This window comes from Lutra lutra, chromosome 11, assembly GCF_902655055.1.
Source record: "Lutra lutra chromosome 11, mLutLut1.2, whole genome shotgun sequence".
NCBI lineage: Eukaryota > Metazoa > Chordata > Mammalia > Carnivora > Mustelidae > Lutra > Lutra lutra.
The window spans coordinates 32,944,835-32,963,236 of record NC_062288.1 but is presented as its reverse complement, the minus strand read 5'-3'; the positions used below and the strand labels follow the sequence as shown (position 1 = coordinate 32,963,236).

Genomic DNA, 18,402 nt, shown 5'->3' with positions numbered 1-18,402 from the left:
CTATAGTTTGAGAACTATATCTACTTCAACAAGACCAATATTTCCTCAAGTGCCATGTTTCCCAGCCCTGCCATATATGCCTTCTGCTCTTTATGCTTCTCGTTTACAAAGTCTGTTGTGTATCTCCCTAATCCCCATCTCTTCCCTGGCCCACCTCAAATCATAGCTTTTGTTATGCCCAACTTAAATGCCAACTTAAAAATGCCCAATCTCTTCATCAGGTTTAATTGTTCCAGCATTTTTTGTTTTCCTTGTTCATTGTTTATGCCCTTATATTTCTGCTCTCCAGCTCTGTACTAAACATAATTGTATAGACATTATGATTTACTAATAGAATTGACTTTTTCACATGTATGTACAATATCTGATTTATAAGAATATCTCCACAGTGTCTGGCACGTTTTTCTACAAATAGTCGACATATGTTAAATGTTTGAATTGAATAAGAAGTATTTTTAGCCTGTGCTTTCCTTGATAAATAATTACCAAACACTGCTCCATAATGTTTATGACAAAGAGAAGCAGTGTTGAAGAAGGTAATCTAGTCTTCTTTTTTTAAATAAATCATTAAATATCTAGTGATTTGATAACTAACCATTTTTTTCTCTCTGCTAAATCAAGTATATTTTCTCTACCTAATATTTTAAGCGTATGATCCTAGTAAAAGTCTCTACCCATGTTGTCATTTATTTAGAACATGAATTCTCTTACACAAATTATTTAGATATATCAAATCACAGAAAAAGTTAGTGGAAACTATTTAGAGTTAGAATTCTGTCTTTCCAGCACATGAGCACAAATGGAATATTAAAGTGGGATCTGGTATTCCGAGTAGAAAATAGTCAGTTAGTGCACATCCTCCCATTCTAGAGAAATGAATTCAAGAAACATTCATAAAACCACTTCCTAATTCTGTTCCCCTAAAGACCATGCCCAAATAAAAGCTCTTTCATTAAGCTTTCTGAAAAAGCCACCCTTTCCACCTCAGGGCTTCTAAAGCACTGATCATCATTCACATTATATTTATGAAGTTTTCCTCTGCCCTGTAGTCTTTCATGGACATCTCAACACCCCTCACTGGACCCTAAACTCCTAAAATTAGAGACCATCTGTTTTCCATTTTGTATTTTATACAATGCCCCTGATATGACCTGGCACACCAAAGGTGTAGATAAACCTGAGATGAATGAGAGAATAAAGACAGTAAATCAATTTTGTTGAATTACAGGTATGAGGTAAGACTTTTCAATTTCCTTTATCCAAACCACAAGGTAGCCTCTATTTCCAGAAAAATTGTCCTGTCATAGAGAAGCAAAGAATGGCCCTGTGGGCATGGATACTGAGAGGGAATAATCTATCTGCTCTTTACCCTAGGTAAACAGAATAGGAAGGTTGCTGAGAGCATGTATGAACCGTGTAAAGCACTTATATACCTCGTGCTTTAGTTTCCCCTTCTATAATCATGCCCAAACCTCGTCGACTTTATAGGGCTGTTGTGAATCTTAATTAATATGTGTAAAAGCATCTAGTGTAGGGCACATGGTAAATAATCAATTAATGTTATTTAATCTTTTTAATCCTTTCTTTCTGCCTTACAAAGACAAAGGACACTGGGAGTTCATTTTTTAGAAACATTTGACTCCAGAAAATCAAACCAGGGCAGGAAGTATATGGTAAATATTAAGGTGCATGTTTGACACGAGTTCCAAATACATGTTGTGTACTTACATGAGATGAGTTGGATAACAAGAGCAGATAGGTAGAATATGGGGAGGAAGACTCATTAGCATTATAGGTTTCCACTCGGGTTCTGCCACTTGTCAGTTGTTGGAACTTAGATATCTACTCTAACAGATCACTCGTGGAGAACAAACCCCAATCTTTTTATCCCATTGGACTGATAGAGGAGGTCTGTTTGAGTTGACACCTGAAGATAACTAACTAGCCCATAATCAATGGAACACAGGACTGAGGCATCTGAAAACTCAAATGCCAAGTGTCCATTGATAGGAGCTCACACAATTATAATTATATACATCAGCCAATAAAAAAAATTGTCCAAACTCTGCATTGTTTCTATTCCTATCTGCTTGAAACTTGACTCCTGACTTAAGAGCCTGGTTGATAAAAGCAAGAAAAAAAAGTAAGTTGCTTTTAAATGTGATGTGACAATGCAACGAAAATGTGGAAGCAAGAATCCAACAACAAAACATGCATCAAAAGATGGAAAGATAGTGGGGAAGATAGAGGTCAAACTATTATCTATGGTGGTAGAAACTACTGATTTTAAATGTAGTCAGTGGGACCGTATGAAACTGCGAAACGTATAGAATTGTTGAATCATTATGTTACACGCCTGAAACTAGTTTAACAGTGTAAATTATACTTGAATAAAAAAATTAAAACATAAAAATTCTCAATATCAGTTTTTAACTTACAGAAATGACAATTTCAAATCTTTCAAGGCAATGCCAATTAAGAGATCATAAAAAAAAGAGAGAGAATCACTCTTTTGAAAAAGAAATGACTCAGTGATATTTTGCACAGTTTACATGGGGAATTACAATGATGAAAGACTGCCACTTTTCTATTAGGTTTATATTGGAGAAACCAAGATATATGAAAGAGAAGGGAAATAAAAAGTGCACATGCAGCGAAAAATCACAGCCGAGCTCCCTTTTATAGGGGCAAAAACGTAGAAAAATTGTACTCTAGGTAAGAATGGTTTCATAAAGGAGAAAATCTTATCCCTGTATAAAAGGTTAATTTAATTTTGCATTTAAAAAAGACTTCTGGATATGCCCTATAAAGTCTTCCACTAACTGGGGCACCTGAGTGGCTCAGTGGGTTAAAACCTCTGCCTTCAGCTCAGGTCATGGACTCGGGGTCCTGGGATCGAGCCCCACATCGGGCTCTCTGCTCAGCAGAGAACCTGCTTCCTCCTCTCTCTCTGCTTGCCTCTCTGACTACTTGTAATCTCTGTCTATCAAATAAATAAATAAAATCTTAAAAAAAAAAAAAAAAAAGTCTTCCACTAACTTTGAGCAAAGCCCTTGTTAGGTTACCAAACCTTACAGCTGCATGTCCCCATTTTCTCTGTTACAATCCATCATTGTGCACTGGAAGTAAGTTCCAGGAATCTTGTGCACTTGGGAAGGGAAGAAGAACCTTCCCCTAGCATTCTATGAGGGGAAGTAAACAGGAAAGACTTCATAAAATAAGTATCTCCTAAACTTTATGAAACAGACACATCACAGGTCCTACGGTTTCATGCTCTCAGCTGAATAGGTGAGGTGGAAAAACACTGAAGATAGAAGATTCTGATTATAATCCAAATAAAGAGGCAAGGACTAAAATGAAATGAAGAACCTATGCTACATTTCAAAGGAAAAAGACTTAGTAACAGAATACAGTTGGCAGATAACATGAAAAGATAAGACCAAGGGTGTTGGCCTAGGAGATGAGCAAAAAATGTGTAACTGAGATACAAATGGGGTATTTGTAAAGGGAAATATACAGAAAATAATAGTTAAAATGGTGGCATTTTAGATTTTTTTTTTTAGATTTTTATTTATTTATTTATTTATTTATTTATTTGACAGAAATCACAAGTAGGCAGAGAGGCGGGGGGTAGGGAGCAGGCTCCCTACCGAGCAGAGAGCCCGATGCAGGCCCTGATCCCAGGATCCCGAGATCATGACCTGAGCCAAAGGCAGAGGCTTTAACCCACTGAGCCACCCAGGCACCCAAAATGGTGGCATTTTAAATTGAAAAGGGTAGAGGTACATCCAAGGAGAAGAGTTATAAACAGGACTACAATTATAATAGGAAGTCTTCTGTACAGAAAAAATAATAAGCTGGAATGTTAATCTTTTTGTCATTAGTCATTTGTCATTGTTAATCAGTTTGTCAACACCAACAAACTGATGGTATCCACCTTGAGCCTTAGATTGAGAAGGAGTCCAAGTCCATGGCTGGCATCAACAGGGAGGTCTCCATGGCCAATCGACACCAAGGACCAGCCACCTGCCCTCACAGAAGATGGCACTAAGCTACCTGGGCACAGAGACAGAATGAGCAATCTGCACAATGAGCACAGAGCCTCAGCTTTAAGAGGGAACTGACCAAGGCCTTCAGTAGAGACTTGGAAGCAATTCAGGCAGATCCAGAGTGATAGAAAGCAAGGGAGAAGAGAACGCCATAAAAGTGTGGTCAACACTATCGCGGTCTGCAAAGCAGTAAGGAGAATGAGGCCAAGAACAACCACTGGACTGGGCAGGGACAAGTTCCTGTGTGCCTTGGGAAGGACCGTATCATTTCAGGGAGTGATGAAGTGAATCCCATGAGGGATTCAGTTTTTATGTACCACAGAATTAAGGAATCATTAAGTCACCTCTCAGCCTCTACTTTTTGGGATAACTCATCAATGTATATAATTAAAACCACATCATAAGTTTGGATAACACAAACCTTGGTGGGGTTTGTAAGGTTAACTTGTAAGGTTTACTTTTTAAAAACTGAATAAGAGTGTTTTCTCATCTTGTTTTTAAATGGTGGTTACAGCTCATATGAATGCAATTTGAAGATATGGTATTATTAATTTTTCTTGTAAAAACTAACTTAAATTTACATCAAATTAGGAAAACCTTACACAAGAATTTTCTTAAACAGTCACCATTACACAGAACCTGACATGTGTTCTTAAAGTATTTATTTATTTATTTTAAAGATTTATTTATTTGACAGAGAGAGACACAGTGAGAAAGGGAACACAAGCAGGAGGAGTGGGAGAGGGAAAAGCAGGCTCCCCGCTGAGTAAGGAGCTGGACAGAGGACTCGATCCCCAGACTCTGGGACCACGACCTGAGCCAGAGGCAGACACCCAATGACTGAGCGACCCAGGCACCCCTTAAAGTACTTAATTAATGCATCAATACCCCTCTACTCTAGGTGGACAGAGTAGGGATTGCTGAAAGCATGTTTGAATTGTGTGCATGCTTTGGTTTCCTCTTCCATAAATTGTAGACAAAAATATATAAATAAATAAAAGATGTCTAGGAAGATATCCAGGTCCATGGTCTGTCTGACTTAAAATGGCACCTGGCTAAGAAAAAGCCATTCCAGAAAAGAAGCCTTCATTTCCTCTACCAAGAGTTTGAGGTGTCTGTTAAGATATCCTCATTAAATGAAGAAATGGCACTTGCCAGTGCACTCCGGCCCTTTAAGACCACAGACAGCCTGATTCACTAGGCACCATGGAAACAAGAAGAGAATACTCAGGACAGCTGGCAGCACCCAAGACACTGGCAGTTGGAAAAGTGATGGAGGACAAAATGGGAACTCAAGGACAGGTAAAAAAGCAAGAAGCACTTGAAGAAGAAAAGAAAGGTTAAGATGACCTGGAGAAAAGAAAAAGAGATTCGTAAGAAGAGTAAGTGCAAAGTAACAGAATTTATTATTTGATATCCACAATGACAACAAAAGGAAGGCAAAGGGTCATTTCTGACATTTGTTGATAGGAAAAAAATTCAAAGAATCAAAATTAGGTACTCCAAAAATCTACTGTTATGAGACAAGCCACGGTATTAACTTCTAGTGTCCTGAGTAAAGATGAAGGAAGCCAATTAGGACATAAGAATTCCCCAGATTTTTTTTTAACTGACCAATTAAATTTTAAAAAAATTACCATAAAATATCACTTTTTTTAATTGACAAATCAAGGACAATCTGCAATTACCATTACATATATAAAAATACATTTTAATGTGATACCAAAACTAGGGTGCGTGACTGTCAGCAGATTCATTCCTGTGTGCATGTGCACATATGTGCATAAGAGCACATGTGTGATTCAGAAAAAGGGGGCTGAGAAATTAGCATAAGTTGAAGGAGAAAATAATAATGCAAACAAAAACAGAGTTAACTTGCTCTAGAATACATGCTTCCTTCTTCTCATCACCAGTGTATTAGAGTTTTTTCCTACGATGTGAATGTTATTTCATTATAAATTTTAAACAATATAATTTGCATCTGGTTTTAACATTATCTTTTATTTCAAAGATGGTATTGTTGATAATACTGGGAAGGGATTTTGCTATTCGCTAACATTTGACAAATAATAAGACTTTTTATTTTATTTTATTTTATTGGTAAGAAGAAATAAAACAGTTCACCACTGAAGAGGTATCCTGATAATATGAATATCGTGGTAGGCTAAAACCTGGAATCATCTGGAAGAACAAATAGGGTCCATCATGACTTTCCCAGGCCATATCAGAAAGCCCAACAAAAGGGCTTTTCCAGTGGAATCTCCTCTAATGCCACAAATTCCACGTGGCAATTTCTTACATCTTCAGGAGGAGAAACAAAGGCTACAGCTAAAGAAATTCCTTCTTCATAGGATGTTTCTAGTGGCCGAGCTAACAGCAAACACAGAAAAAAAAGATATCGCTGACTACTATGAACAAGTGTTTCAGTCAATTTTAAAACATCACCTAGGAGAAACAGTGACAGGGTTTTTGCTGGTATATCCTACTTCTATTCTGCATATCCTTGAGAGCTCCAGCGGTACACTTTACCGAATTCTTTTAGATTATCTGAGTCATCAAAAGAGTGAAACAGAATTCTTTATCCGAGGGATGAGAATTATCGTTGTGTCCCATAATATCCCAACCAGGCTCTTCATGCAATGGCATATTTCAGTAATAAAAGTTCCAGTCATGTATCTTGATGATGTGACACAGACACAATCTGTGGAAGAGGTCATCACAGAGTTTCTCACTCAGACTCATAAACTGGCACTCCACCTTTTAAAGACGGTTAAAGTGGGTGCTAAAGGACCAGGAGATAATCTGCACCAACTTGCACCTGAACTGCTAATCCCAGAACAAATAATAAAGTACTTATACAAATCTGAAGAATTCATGGATCCAGAAACTTTCATAAACACATATAACAAACCCATACATGTCACTTTGGATTCCGAGGTGATATGGCCTGCTCCGACTTATTTCTAGGATTGAGAGAGATGTGGTGGATGGGGTCTGATCTCTCAAGGAATTGACGCTACTTAAATAAAAGGAAGGAATTTCTAAAGTTACTCTCCTCTTGAAAAAAGAAAGGACCAGAATGCCACAATATACACAAAGGTAATATATTAATCTTCACAGAGCATGTTGAGCTGAACTTGAAAATTAATGTTTGTTCTGATATTAAGTTCAACATGTTATTTTAATAGGTGGAGAGGTTTAATAAGCTCATAATTTTTCAAATGTTAACATCATTTTGATGAAATGGCTTAATTTTTTAAGAAAAGTGTAGATAATAAAGGGCAAATTCAGATTCTCATTCATTCTTTGAGATTTTACTAATTTATTTGACAGAAAGAGAGAGTGCACGCACAAGCAGGGGAGTAGGAGAGGGAGAAGCAGGCTCCCCTCTAAGCAGGGAGCCCAATGCAGGGCTCCATCCTGGACCCTGGGATCATGACCTGAGCCGAAGGCAGACACCTAACCGACTGAGCCACCCAGGCACCCTCATTCATTCTTTCCACAGTAAATGATCAGCAGCCACCACATAGAATCAAATTTCGGGAAAAATCATTTTGTTCTCAGAATATAAAATTTGGGGTGAAAATACCATCATTGAGTTGCTTGCAACCTAAGTTTAGAGGCAAGTATGTGTAAAAGTAAATATGATATGGTATAATCATTAAAATAGTTAGCAGTATGTAGGAAAGACTTGAAGGAATAATCTCTACATGATTCCAGAATTCAGAACACAAAACCTAAACTTTGAAAAGAGAAAAGCCCATATATTCCACACTATATAATTAAGAATTTTGAGGCTATTATAAAGCTGAAGAACACAGTAGCTTTCTGAAACAGCCAGAAAATATGTTGTCAGAAGGCACCATATTCTTTCAATGCAAAATCATTTTTTGAGCACCCTTCACATAACAGACATTTGCCAGATGTTAGGGATACGGTAGGGTACACAGAAAACGTGATTCTTGCTCACTTGTAAAATATTTATAAATGCTCCCACATAAATGTGATATACAGATTGGTTATTTTTTTTCAATTTACTTCCTATAAAACAATGACCTGCAATTTCTGCATGACCTATTTTAAGTTGTTCTCCTTCTTTCACCTGGAATCAATTACCTTTTGAATTATTTAGAATAATGTAATCTGTTTAAACTATTAAATGGTATTAATCTTGATGACTTCAGCAATATTTATCCAAAATTATTTCAATATCTCATGAAACAGATTTCCTAGAAGAAACACTGTGTATCATTTTACATTTTATTATTATTATTATTTGATTTTCAGTCTCTTTGGGAGAAAAAAAAGCAATCTCAGTATACAACTCAAATTTGTTACATGCAGATAATTTGTCATCACTTGTTCCATATCACAATCAAATTTCAGGAAAGATTGCTTCTATTTTTAAATTTTGTAATATAGATTTAGAGACAGAACAGCATTTTTCACTCTTAGCTGCACTTGAAGTTCTGTTCATTTAAATTTAGTAACAGAAAGGGTACAATTTTAGATTAAACATGAAGTAATTCTTCTGGTTAAGAAAGTATATAACTTACAAATGTTTTTATCAATTTAGCAAATATTAAATACCTCGTATTCATCAGCAATGTGCTATTTACTATTTACTCTGAAATGTGAAAAAGACACAGGCATCCACCCATTGAGAATAAATGTTCAACAACAAAATGAGTGGAAGTAAAAGTAAATGCTTTCCAGGCCAAAGTCGGGGGGGGGGAGCCATAGAGAAAAGACTTGAGGAAATAAGCCTTGATCTAGGCTTGTGGATGTGAAGAGAGGCTGGAGAGGGCAGATGACCATATTTAGGAGAACAGAGAACAAGCAGAAACAGGAAGAAGAAAATGAACCATAAATGGTCATTGAATCAGATAGAACCCCTTTAGAAGGGTAAATTTTGTTGTTTTGGAAGAGTATTTTCTAAAGTTAGCAAATGAAGAGAAGTGAAGTCTACAAATAAAATTGTACATTTATCTATATTAAAAGTACAGCATATTTTCCAAAAATGGCCATGGCAATATATTGCATCCCACATGCTCTTCTTAAAACATGGCCTTTATATTCCTACATGTCATGGTGGCTTCTAAATCCCCTCCACTTGAAATCAAGCAGAACTTTGTAATTGCTTTAACCAAGAGAGTACAACAGAAGTGATCCCATGTGACCCTCCCAAGGCTAGGTCATAATATATGATCATTTCAATGCTAGTTCTTGGGACCTAAAAATACGCTGTGAGCAATCTATCATGGTTTTCCAGAGGACATCACCAACAGAGGTCCCAGCCAACAGCCCGGATCACCACAAGACAGGTGAGTGGGCGAACCTTCAGGTGTTTCCAGACTTTAGTCTTCCAATCAACCCTGGATTTCAAGCCAGGACAACCAACACTGTGTGGAGTAGCAAAAATGGTGTGTTCCCACTGAGCCCTGTCCAAATTGCAGATCTGTGAATGAGATAAATGACTGTCATGGATTTAATCTCCTGTGTTTTGGGTGAATGATTATGTAACAATCTGGAACAATAATATATATGTATTGGGAATAACTTTATATACACATATATAAAGTTATTATATATATTTATTATATAAAGTTTTATATATATATATATATAACACATACATATATACATGTGTGTGTGCATATAATTTCATATTATTTAGTTTTCATTCATCTATGCCACTAATATTTACTAAATATCTACCGGTAAATATTTACTAGGGGGCCAAGCACCAGGCTTGTCACTGGAAATACAAGTAGCAGTAGAAAGGTATGTATCTTCCTAGCATAGACCTAGCACACTGCTTATGATCCATCTTTTATTGGTCTATAATACTTTCAGATATGAAAAGTACTGATTGAAAATTAATTCACTAGGCCAAAGAAAAACATAAAAATCAGAATCACTTTTGGAGGAAGATATAGAAAAGATCTCAATGCTAATATTACTGATTTACATAGTATACTGTTAATTTACATTTGAAGGATTCTTGAAGTGTCCATTATGAAAATAACTGGAAGAGAAGCTCAAAGAGACTCTAAATAAATTAAACTACTTATATAGTTATTTATCTATTTTAGTGAGCACAGGAGAATGAGTTTATTCAAATGAAAGTTACCCTTCCTAGAAGTCATGTTGGGCGGGTTTGTACTTATTTTTTAGATACACCATTACTGCTGAAAACATTTTGTGACTTTTATGACAGATGAATGAAGGTTTATCAATCAAAAGGAGTTTAAATATTTTGGCCATATCTAGTTTTTTGATTCCCAGATAATATATACTCCAACTTGATTGGTGACCTTGATATTCAGTCTTCATTCATAAAAACATCTGTTGTTATTTTTTTTTAATATTGCAGTCACTCTCAAAGGAGTATTTGCTGTCATCAAACATATTAAAAGAATGTGACACTGTCTCTAAGGGGGAACAGCAATATGTTTTCAGTAGTGGTTGCATTATTGAGGTTCCTATAAAGCTCACTAATATCATGTCTTTAAAAGGGAAGACACGTGGTATATGTTTAGGTATATTTGATAAAATACAGAAATGTAATATATAGACCTTACAAGCGTAATTTAATTTGATTAAGTCAAAAACTGTGACTTCTTAAACCTTAGGAAGACTCATAAGGTAATTCTCAACCCAATGAGTTACAGTTTCCTTACAGTAAAATTTTCCATTAAGCTAGAGTACAGACGTTAACCCAAGCAGGAAATGAGTATTTTAATACTGAACATGTAAATGTAACATTCAATGTTTGAACATGGAACATACAACACATACAAATCCAATGAACGTGTAACATTTAAACATGTGAGGCCTGTGCCATGCTAATTCTTTTATTTCGATATGGATATCTTTGAAGTAGACTGACATGCCAAGGCTCTTCTGTTCATTTCAGAGTAACCAAGGGCTTTCAGGAAGGTTATAGTTTTCATGAAGGTTAACTAAAATAATGTTATCTGGAGGGAAAAATCCTCCCAGGGTGAATTTAAAATCTTTACTGTCTTCATTTTAATTAAAGAGGCATCTGGATTCCTTCATGGAGAATTACTACTTAATACAAATAGATTTTTGCATTCAGTGACTTTATCACAACTTTAGCGACACAAAACCACATTTCAATTCAGTTAAACCTATCTCTAGCAGTAGAATTCCCCCAGTTTCCACGAGGAAGTGGAAATGAGACAGCCTATCACCAACTTTGAGACTATTTCATACTGTAGAAAATGATTTAATGTAGAATTAGAGTTCTCCCCCTTGTGGTCAATTATGTAAATTTCCAGATTACCTGCTGATAGGACCTACACAATAGTAAACACAGTGCATAGTTTTTAAGAGAATATAAAGAGAACCCCCAAAGGTACTTTTCAAATGTCTGCTCTAATCTCCCTGTTTGGCAGATAAAGATTCTGAGACCCAAAGACCTGAAATGTTTTTGCCAACAGTGAAAGCAGGAATTAATAACGGAAGTTTCCTATTGCAACCTATTTTACATAATTAGTTGTGGTCATGGGTAAGGGGTCTGGATCTAATTCTAAGTGGTCTCTTCACTGTGGCACTATATCCCTCCCGTGCTCCAGCCCTCGATCAGTGCCTCCTCCTGATGTCCCCCTGCTTTTCCACAGGCATCTCCCTAGGCTTGAGAAAATGCATCCTGTACCAGTTGACACTCTTCCTTTGATCTGCTCCCCGACTGCACTCCCTGGTGCTAGAGAACAGACCACTCTCCACCCAGTTGCCAAGTCAGAAATCTGAATATCGCCCCAGTTTCCCTTCTTCCTTGCTATCAATGACAACCATTCGGTCCAAGCTCCACCCATTTTCTGCAGACAGGATTTCTAGTTGTCTGGCTTTGTTTTTGTGCTCTCTCTAGGGATCTCCCTCACTCCAATCTCCTCTTCCTCCTGCTAATCTATATGGTATTTCTATCAGTGTTAAAAGTACTGTAGCACAAGAGTTAAGAGTCCCGCCTCTGGGGACCCCTGGGTGGTGCAGTGAATTAAGCTGCTAACTACTGGTTTCCACTCAGGTCTTGATCTCAGGGTCTTGAGATCAATCCCAGCCCTGGGCTCTGTGTGCTCGGCTGGGGCCCACTTGGGACTCTCTCTCCTCTCCCTTTGCAACCTCCCTCCTTGCTCTCTCTCTCAAATAAATAAATCTTTAATTTAAAAAGAGAGTCACCTCTGGTATCCAACTCCTGTGTTGGATACCAGGCTCAAGGACCTGCAGAGACATATTTCATTTCTTCACCTTTCAACACCTCAGACTCCTCACCTACAAAGGGAGTGTGATAACAGTATCTACATTATAAGATTGATTAGGGGTGTGCTGCATGAAATAATGGTATCATAATCCTGGCATATAATAAGAACTCAATAAATGTCATTCTTCCCATCAAAATTCTTTAATGGCTTCCATTCCACCTCCAGGATAAAAAAGAAAAATCTATCATGATCTGTCTGCAAAGCTTTGATTCCCAATATTCCTCCTCTCTGTCTCTATTCTCTTTCCTCACTTCTCTTACCAAAATTCTGCTTATCAATCAAATTCTATTTCCTCTTTGAAGTCTGGCAAACTCGAGAAACCCACACTGTACATGGTACTCAACTACATTCTAGCAATTCTCCTGTCGCAGGGCTGTTGTCTATTTTCACACTCTTCTCCCCACCAGCAACTTGTAAGCTATTACCCTGGGATTTTTGGGTATTCAGATCTTTATTGTATCATTTTTAAAAAGAGGCTATTAAAATATCTGTAAGAATTTTCCCATAAAGTTAAGTTTACTTTCACCAAAATGATTGTGAAATATCAATATATTAAAATGTTCCTATGTAATTGATTGGACAATTGTCATTGTCCAGGAAGCTCTTTAAAATAGCAAGTGAAAAATATAGTAGTTGTGCCTTATCTGAAGTTTTCAGTTTTACCCACATTAATTTCTTCCATTTTAATTTGGAAGGGTACTAAGAATACCTTCTTAGAATCACTTCTGGAAGTGATTCAGCAGAACTTTAGTATTTATGTATTACTATTCACTGAGCCAAGTATAGGAACTCATTCCAAATTCACTGGATTAAAAATAAAAATCCCCTTTCCTATTGGAGCATCTGAGCAAGCTACTAGTAAAGTATACAACCTTTATTCCATATTTTAAAGATGTTTTCTTTATTTTCTTTGAATCTTTTTTTTTTCCTGCCACACTTACCTGTTCTTTGAGAGATATGTGCTCAATAAGGCTAATATTATGTATCTTTTCTTAGGTTATTATAAAAGTGAAAATTTGTTTCCATTTTAATTTGCACTTCATAGTTCTAATCTCGTTCTAAAATACTAAGCCATTTTTAAAAATACTATTTATAAAAGAGTGCATTAAATGTAAAGCCTTGATTTATTGAGGAAGAAATAAATGTCTGAATACCGAACACATTTACATTTTACCAAAATGTGTTCCAGTGTAATGACCTCCTGAGGGATCTCTCTCACTCATATCTCACCTTCCTCTCTCTGTTTTTACTAAACTCAGTTTATACTAGACTTTGCTTTTTGAAAAGACAAATAGCAAACTACTCTACAACAAGGTTTATTTCATCATAGATAAAACTACACACCTTGTAGTATTTTGATTCATCAATTCCTCACTTTCTGTCCTCTATAGGGACAATTCTTGAGCACATACTCTGTTCCAGCCAAAATCAAAATGACAAAATGAAAGACCACGGAAGTGAAATGACTGACTTTTATTATGTACTCCATTAGCAACTCATGATGTGGCCCAAAGCAAGTAATTTTTTTCTTTTGAAGTCTCCATTCATCTACATCATAGAACCTCTGAGCATTATAAAGTCCATGAAGCTCTTGAACTTATCCAAAAATGTGTCTCAGAAGAATGACTTGTCTTAGAATCAGGCAGGAGGATAGGATTCAGATGTATGTATTAAAATGTTGAGAGGCGCCTGGGTGGGTCAGTAGGTTGGGTGTCTGCCTTCGGCTCAGGTCATGATTCCAGGGTTCTGGGATCAAGCCCCACATCAGGCTCTCTGCTCAGTGGGGAGCCTGCTTCTCCCTCTCCCTATGCCTGCCACTCTGCCTACTTGTGCTCTCTCTCTCCCCCTACCAAATTCATAAATAAAATCTTTTAAAAAAATAAAATATTGAAGCCTGATGTCTGAATGAATGAATGTCTGAATTCACCACCCTATCTGTGGGCAATACCAATATTTTCCTTTAAAAAGTCCACCATGGATGCATTCATTTTTGTGCAAAGATGAATGGGAAACTGAAAAGCCAGAAATCTGTATATTAGATTATGACATCTAAATAGCATGTTTGGTAGCCCTTTAAAGTCAGGGGAAAAAGAGAAGATAGGGACATTTTTCTTTAAGGCTGATGGGAAGCTGTTGACGATTTTAAGTAGGGCATAATCAGACTGGTTTGGCTACTGAGTGGAGAATGGACCAGCAGGGGACATGTTGGTGCAGATAGGCTCCTTAGGAAGTTGTTACAAGTCTCCTGACAAGGGATGATAATGGATGGAACCAGATTAAAGACTGCAGAAATGGATCTAAGGGGACTGATTTGAAAGATAATCAGGAGGTAAATATGGGTTCTGAAGGAGAGAAAAGCGTCAAATATTTTAAATTTCTAGTTTTTACAACAAGAGGTTACCAATCCTGAGGTAGGGAATATATAAGGAGTATAGAGTTTGTAAAGGAAACTGGGCTTTTAATTACTGACATATGATAGCTGCATCAGTTTGGAATAATTTTTTATACTTCTGTCACTAACATCTTTTGATGAGATAGAGAGAACATGCATCATATTAAATCTCAAACTTTGTTGAAGTGGCTAAGTACTAATATACATTTCCTGATATAAGTTAAGTAACTTCCAAGAAAGTCAAAACACTTTGATAAGTTAAAATAAATTAAGCTAAAGGAGAAATTGTCCCAACAATAGCCGAGTCTGATACTCACCATCACAGCTACCTTTAATATTGTATCTGCATACAGTGGAGCCAAATATAAAATCAGTAGCACTTATTGAGCTCTATTCCTTCCCTTAGTCAAATAAAAGTCATTCAAAATATTACTAATTGTGGGGCGCCTGGGTGGCTCAGTGGGTTAAAGCCTCTGCCTTCGGCTCAGGTCATGATCTCAGGGTCCTGGGATCGAGCCCCATATCGGGCTCTCTACTCAGTGGGGAACCTGCTTCCTCCTGTCTCTGTCTACTTGTGGTCTCTGTCTGTCAAATAAATAAATAAAAATCTTTAAAAATATATATATTACTAATTGTTCATTGATTGCCACATACATTTATTGAAGGCCATGCCATTGTCATTTATTGATTCATAGTCATGTGTTAAGGGCACAAACACATAAAAGCCTCCATAGGGTCTTTCCCAAATTAATTGGTATAGTATTTATTTCATTTGCAAGAAAAATTGAGGTAACAAGGTGTCCTTTTGCATTCTATGGAAATGTTTGCCCTGTTTCTCTCAACTGGTTGTAGGACAACATGACACACACCAAATTTTATTCTCCCTCTGAATTCAATCATTCAGCAAGTGTGAACTGAAAAACTGTGTCAAACACTTTATCAGGCATGGGGGTTGGGAGGTGTAAGGCAATCATGAGTAAATAAGCATTATTTCTACCTTAGAGAGTATGCAGTCTCTATCTCCCTCTACCCTAGATACACAAAAAATTAAACAGTTATAACTATAGTAATTATATTAATTAATATACTATAATATATATTTATAATTACTGTTATCATCTTGGCAATGGTTTCTTAACTTTCCCTACTGTAGAGGATTAGGGGATACCTCTGAAGGAAGAAAGATACAAGGATTTCTGGAAGTTGCAGAGAACTGAGCCAAATAAAAGGCAAGGAGTAGGAGGGGAGTGTTCCTGGTGGAGGATATATTTATGTACACTTGATCAGAGGGATGTGCTAACACCCAAAGACAAGAAGAACCATACTGTGCTGAGAGATGTGAGAGAATATCAATAAGGCAGGACTTGAAATACAAATGGAATCATGAGAGATGAGATTGGATAGCTAGGCATGGGACCAGATTACGTGGACACTTAGAGCTACATAAGTACCATGACTTCATCTCAAGTGAAATGGGACACAGTTTTGTTTTAATCAGAGAAATGCCATGATTAGCTATGCACTATAGAAGAAAAAGATCGAATGACAAAAAGATCATTGGTGACTTGGAAAGATTGACCTATGTAATATAATGGAGACAGAGCAGGATACGGTAGGTTGAGGAGTGAGGGCTGAGTGAGGAAAGAGAACACAGTATAAACACTTTGAATTGGGAGAAGAGATGAGAAGTATACTTGGTAACAAGACCAGATAGACACACCAGTTAGGAAGTTATTACAATAATCAGGGAATGAGATGATAGGATGTCCATACAAAGATAATGACCAGAATAGGCACGTGCCATTCCTGAAGACTGGCAATACTGGAAGAACAGTAGCTTGGGCATGTGCAGGGAGCGAGAGGTAGTTTTTTCCGTTTTGAACACAAGGAATCTGAGGTGTCTTCAAAGCATCAATGTGAAACCATCCAGTAGAGTTTTGCATATATTCTCTGAAGCACTGGAGATGGGTCTGGTAGAGATAGAGACTGGGCATCATCAGAGATGATGACTGAGAATTCAGGAGTAACCCTGTCACCCAGCACAGGACAATAGTGAAGAGAGAAGACAGTCTACTACCCTGAGGGATACTTTGGGAAGAACAGGGGCCCTCAAAGCAGTCAAAGAAGACATTATTTAAATTGCCCAGAAGCAGAGAAGGAAAAGCAGATCAGGCAGTGACATGAAAGCCAAAGGAAAAGAACATTGTTTTTTATGTTTTTTTTTTAAGATTTTATTTATTTATTCGACAAAGATCACAAGGAGGCAGAGAGGCAGGCAGAGAGAAAGGAGGAAGCAGGCTCCCTGCTGAGCAGAGAGCCTGATGTGGGGCTTGATCCCAGAACCCTGGGTTCATGACCTGAGCTGAAGGCAGAGGCTTAACCCAGTGAGCCACCCAGGTGCCCCAGAACATTTGTTTTAAAAGAGAGTACTGAACAGTATCAACTGTTGTCTCAAAGTCAGGTAAGAAAAAGAATAAAAAGTAGACCAAATGACAAAAAGATCATTGGCGACTTGGATAGAGTGATCTATGTAAGATACTGGAGAGAGAAGCAGGATACAGTAGATTGAGGAGTGAGGGCTGAGTGAGGAAAGAGAACACAGTATAAACAACATTTCAACAAGCTCTGCTGTTGAGTTAGTTGATAGTGAATTTGCAGTCTGTTTGGGAATGCAAAGGGCCCTCTGGAGATGTTAGAATTTTTACTAAGAGGAAGACCAGTAGTTTATTCTGATTTCAAGAAAGGAATTTGTCCTCTTATGTGAGATTAACATCCAATGACGGCCCAAGGGGACAAGAGCTCTACCCAGTTTTGAATGGCAAAGATCTGGTCTTAGACCTGAAAGGTCCTCAAGTGACAATTTGTACTGTTCTGGAAAAGAATGATTGCTCAATAACCATTTGTTTAGATAAATGCACTAATCTCTGGGAGAAACCTAGCTTTGCAGAAAGTGACTTTAGAATATCCATGAGCTCTGGGGCACCTGGGTGGCTCAGCTGGCTGAGTGGCTGGCTCTTGATTTCAGCTCAGGTCATGATCTCGGAGTCCTGGGATCGAGCCCTGCATCAGGCTCCAACCTCAGTGTGGAGTCTGCTTCAAGAGTCTCTCTCCCTCTCTTCACCCTGCACATGCTCTCTCTCCCTCTCTCCCTAAAATAAATAAATCTTAAAAAAAAAAAAAAAGATTTATTTATTTGACAGAGAGAGAGAGAGAGGGAGAGCAGAAGTAGTCAGAGAGGCAGGCAGAAGGGGAAGGAGAAGCAGACTTCCTGCTAAGCAGAGAGGCTGACTCGGGGCTCGATCCCAGGACCCTGAGATCATGACCTGAGCTGAAGGCTTACTCTTAACCATCTGACTCAGAGCCACCCAAATCTTTAAAAGAATATCTAGGAACTCTGTTACACCTCAAACTTTGGGTTATTCCATTGGTATTTCCCATGATCAAACTTTTATAGTTGATTGCAAATTATGCTGTGTCCTTTATCTACTTTATGGATCAACCCCATCACATTTGTAAATTTTGCTCTGGCCGTGATCCAGACTGCTTCCTCCTTTGCCCAGTCAGGGCACGCTAGGAAATTGCAAATTGGAATCAAATCTCAATTTTCCAAAGTAATGATTTTAAAGAGCAATAATGCATAATCCAAAATGATGGTGAATTCATGAACCATTTATCT

At 37.4% G+C, this 18,402-nt stretch overlaps 1 protein-coding gene across 3 annotated transcripts; it reads left to right on the top strand.

The window, feature by feature from the left end:
- The first annotated feature begins 5,285 nt into the window (after positions 1–5,285).
- TEX47 (testis expressed 47) lies at positions 5,286–7,179 on the top strand. 3 transcript variants are annotated; one of them, XM_047695979.1, is made up of 2 exons: positions 5,286–5,431; positions 6,155–7,179. In XM_047695979.1, exon 2 carries the CDS (start codon positions 6,255–6,257, stop codon positions 7,014–7,016), a length of 762 nt encoding a protein of 253 aa, XP_047551935.1. In that variant the 5' UTR covers positions 5,286–5,431; positions 6,155–6,254; the 3' UTR covers positions 7,017–7,179. The 3 variants fall into 3 exon arrangements, with proteins under 3 accessions (XP_047551935.1, XP_047551934.1, XP_047551936.1); XM_047695978.1 differs by having other exon boundaries at positions 6,158–7,178; XM_047695980.1 differs by having other exon boundaries at positions 5,333–5,351; positions 6,158–7,179.
- Positions 7,180–18,402: the final 11,223 nt, after the last annotated feature.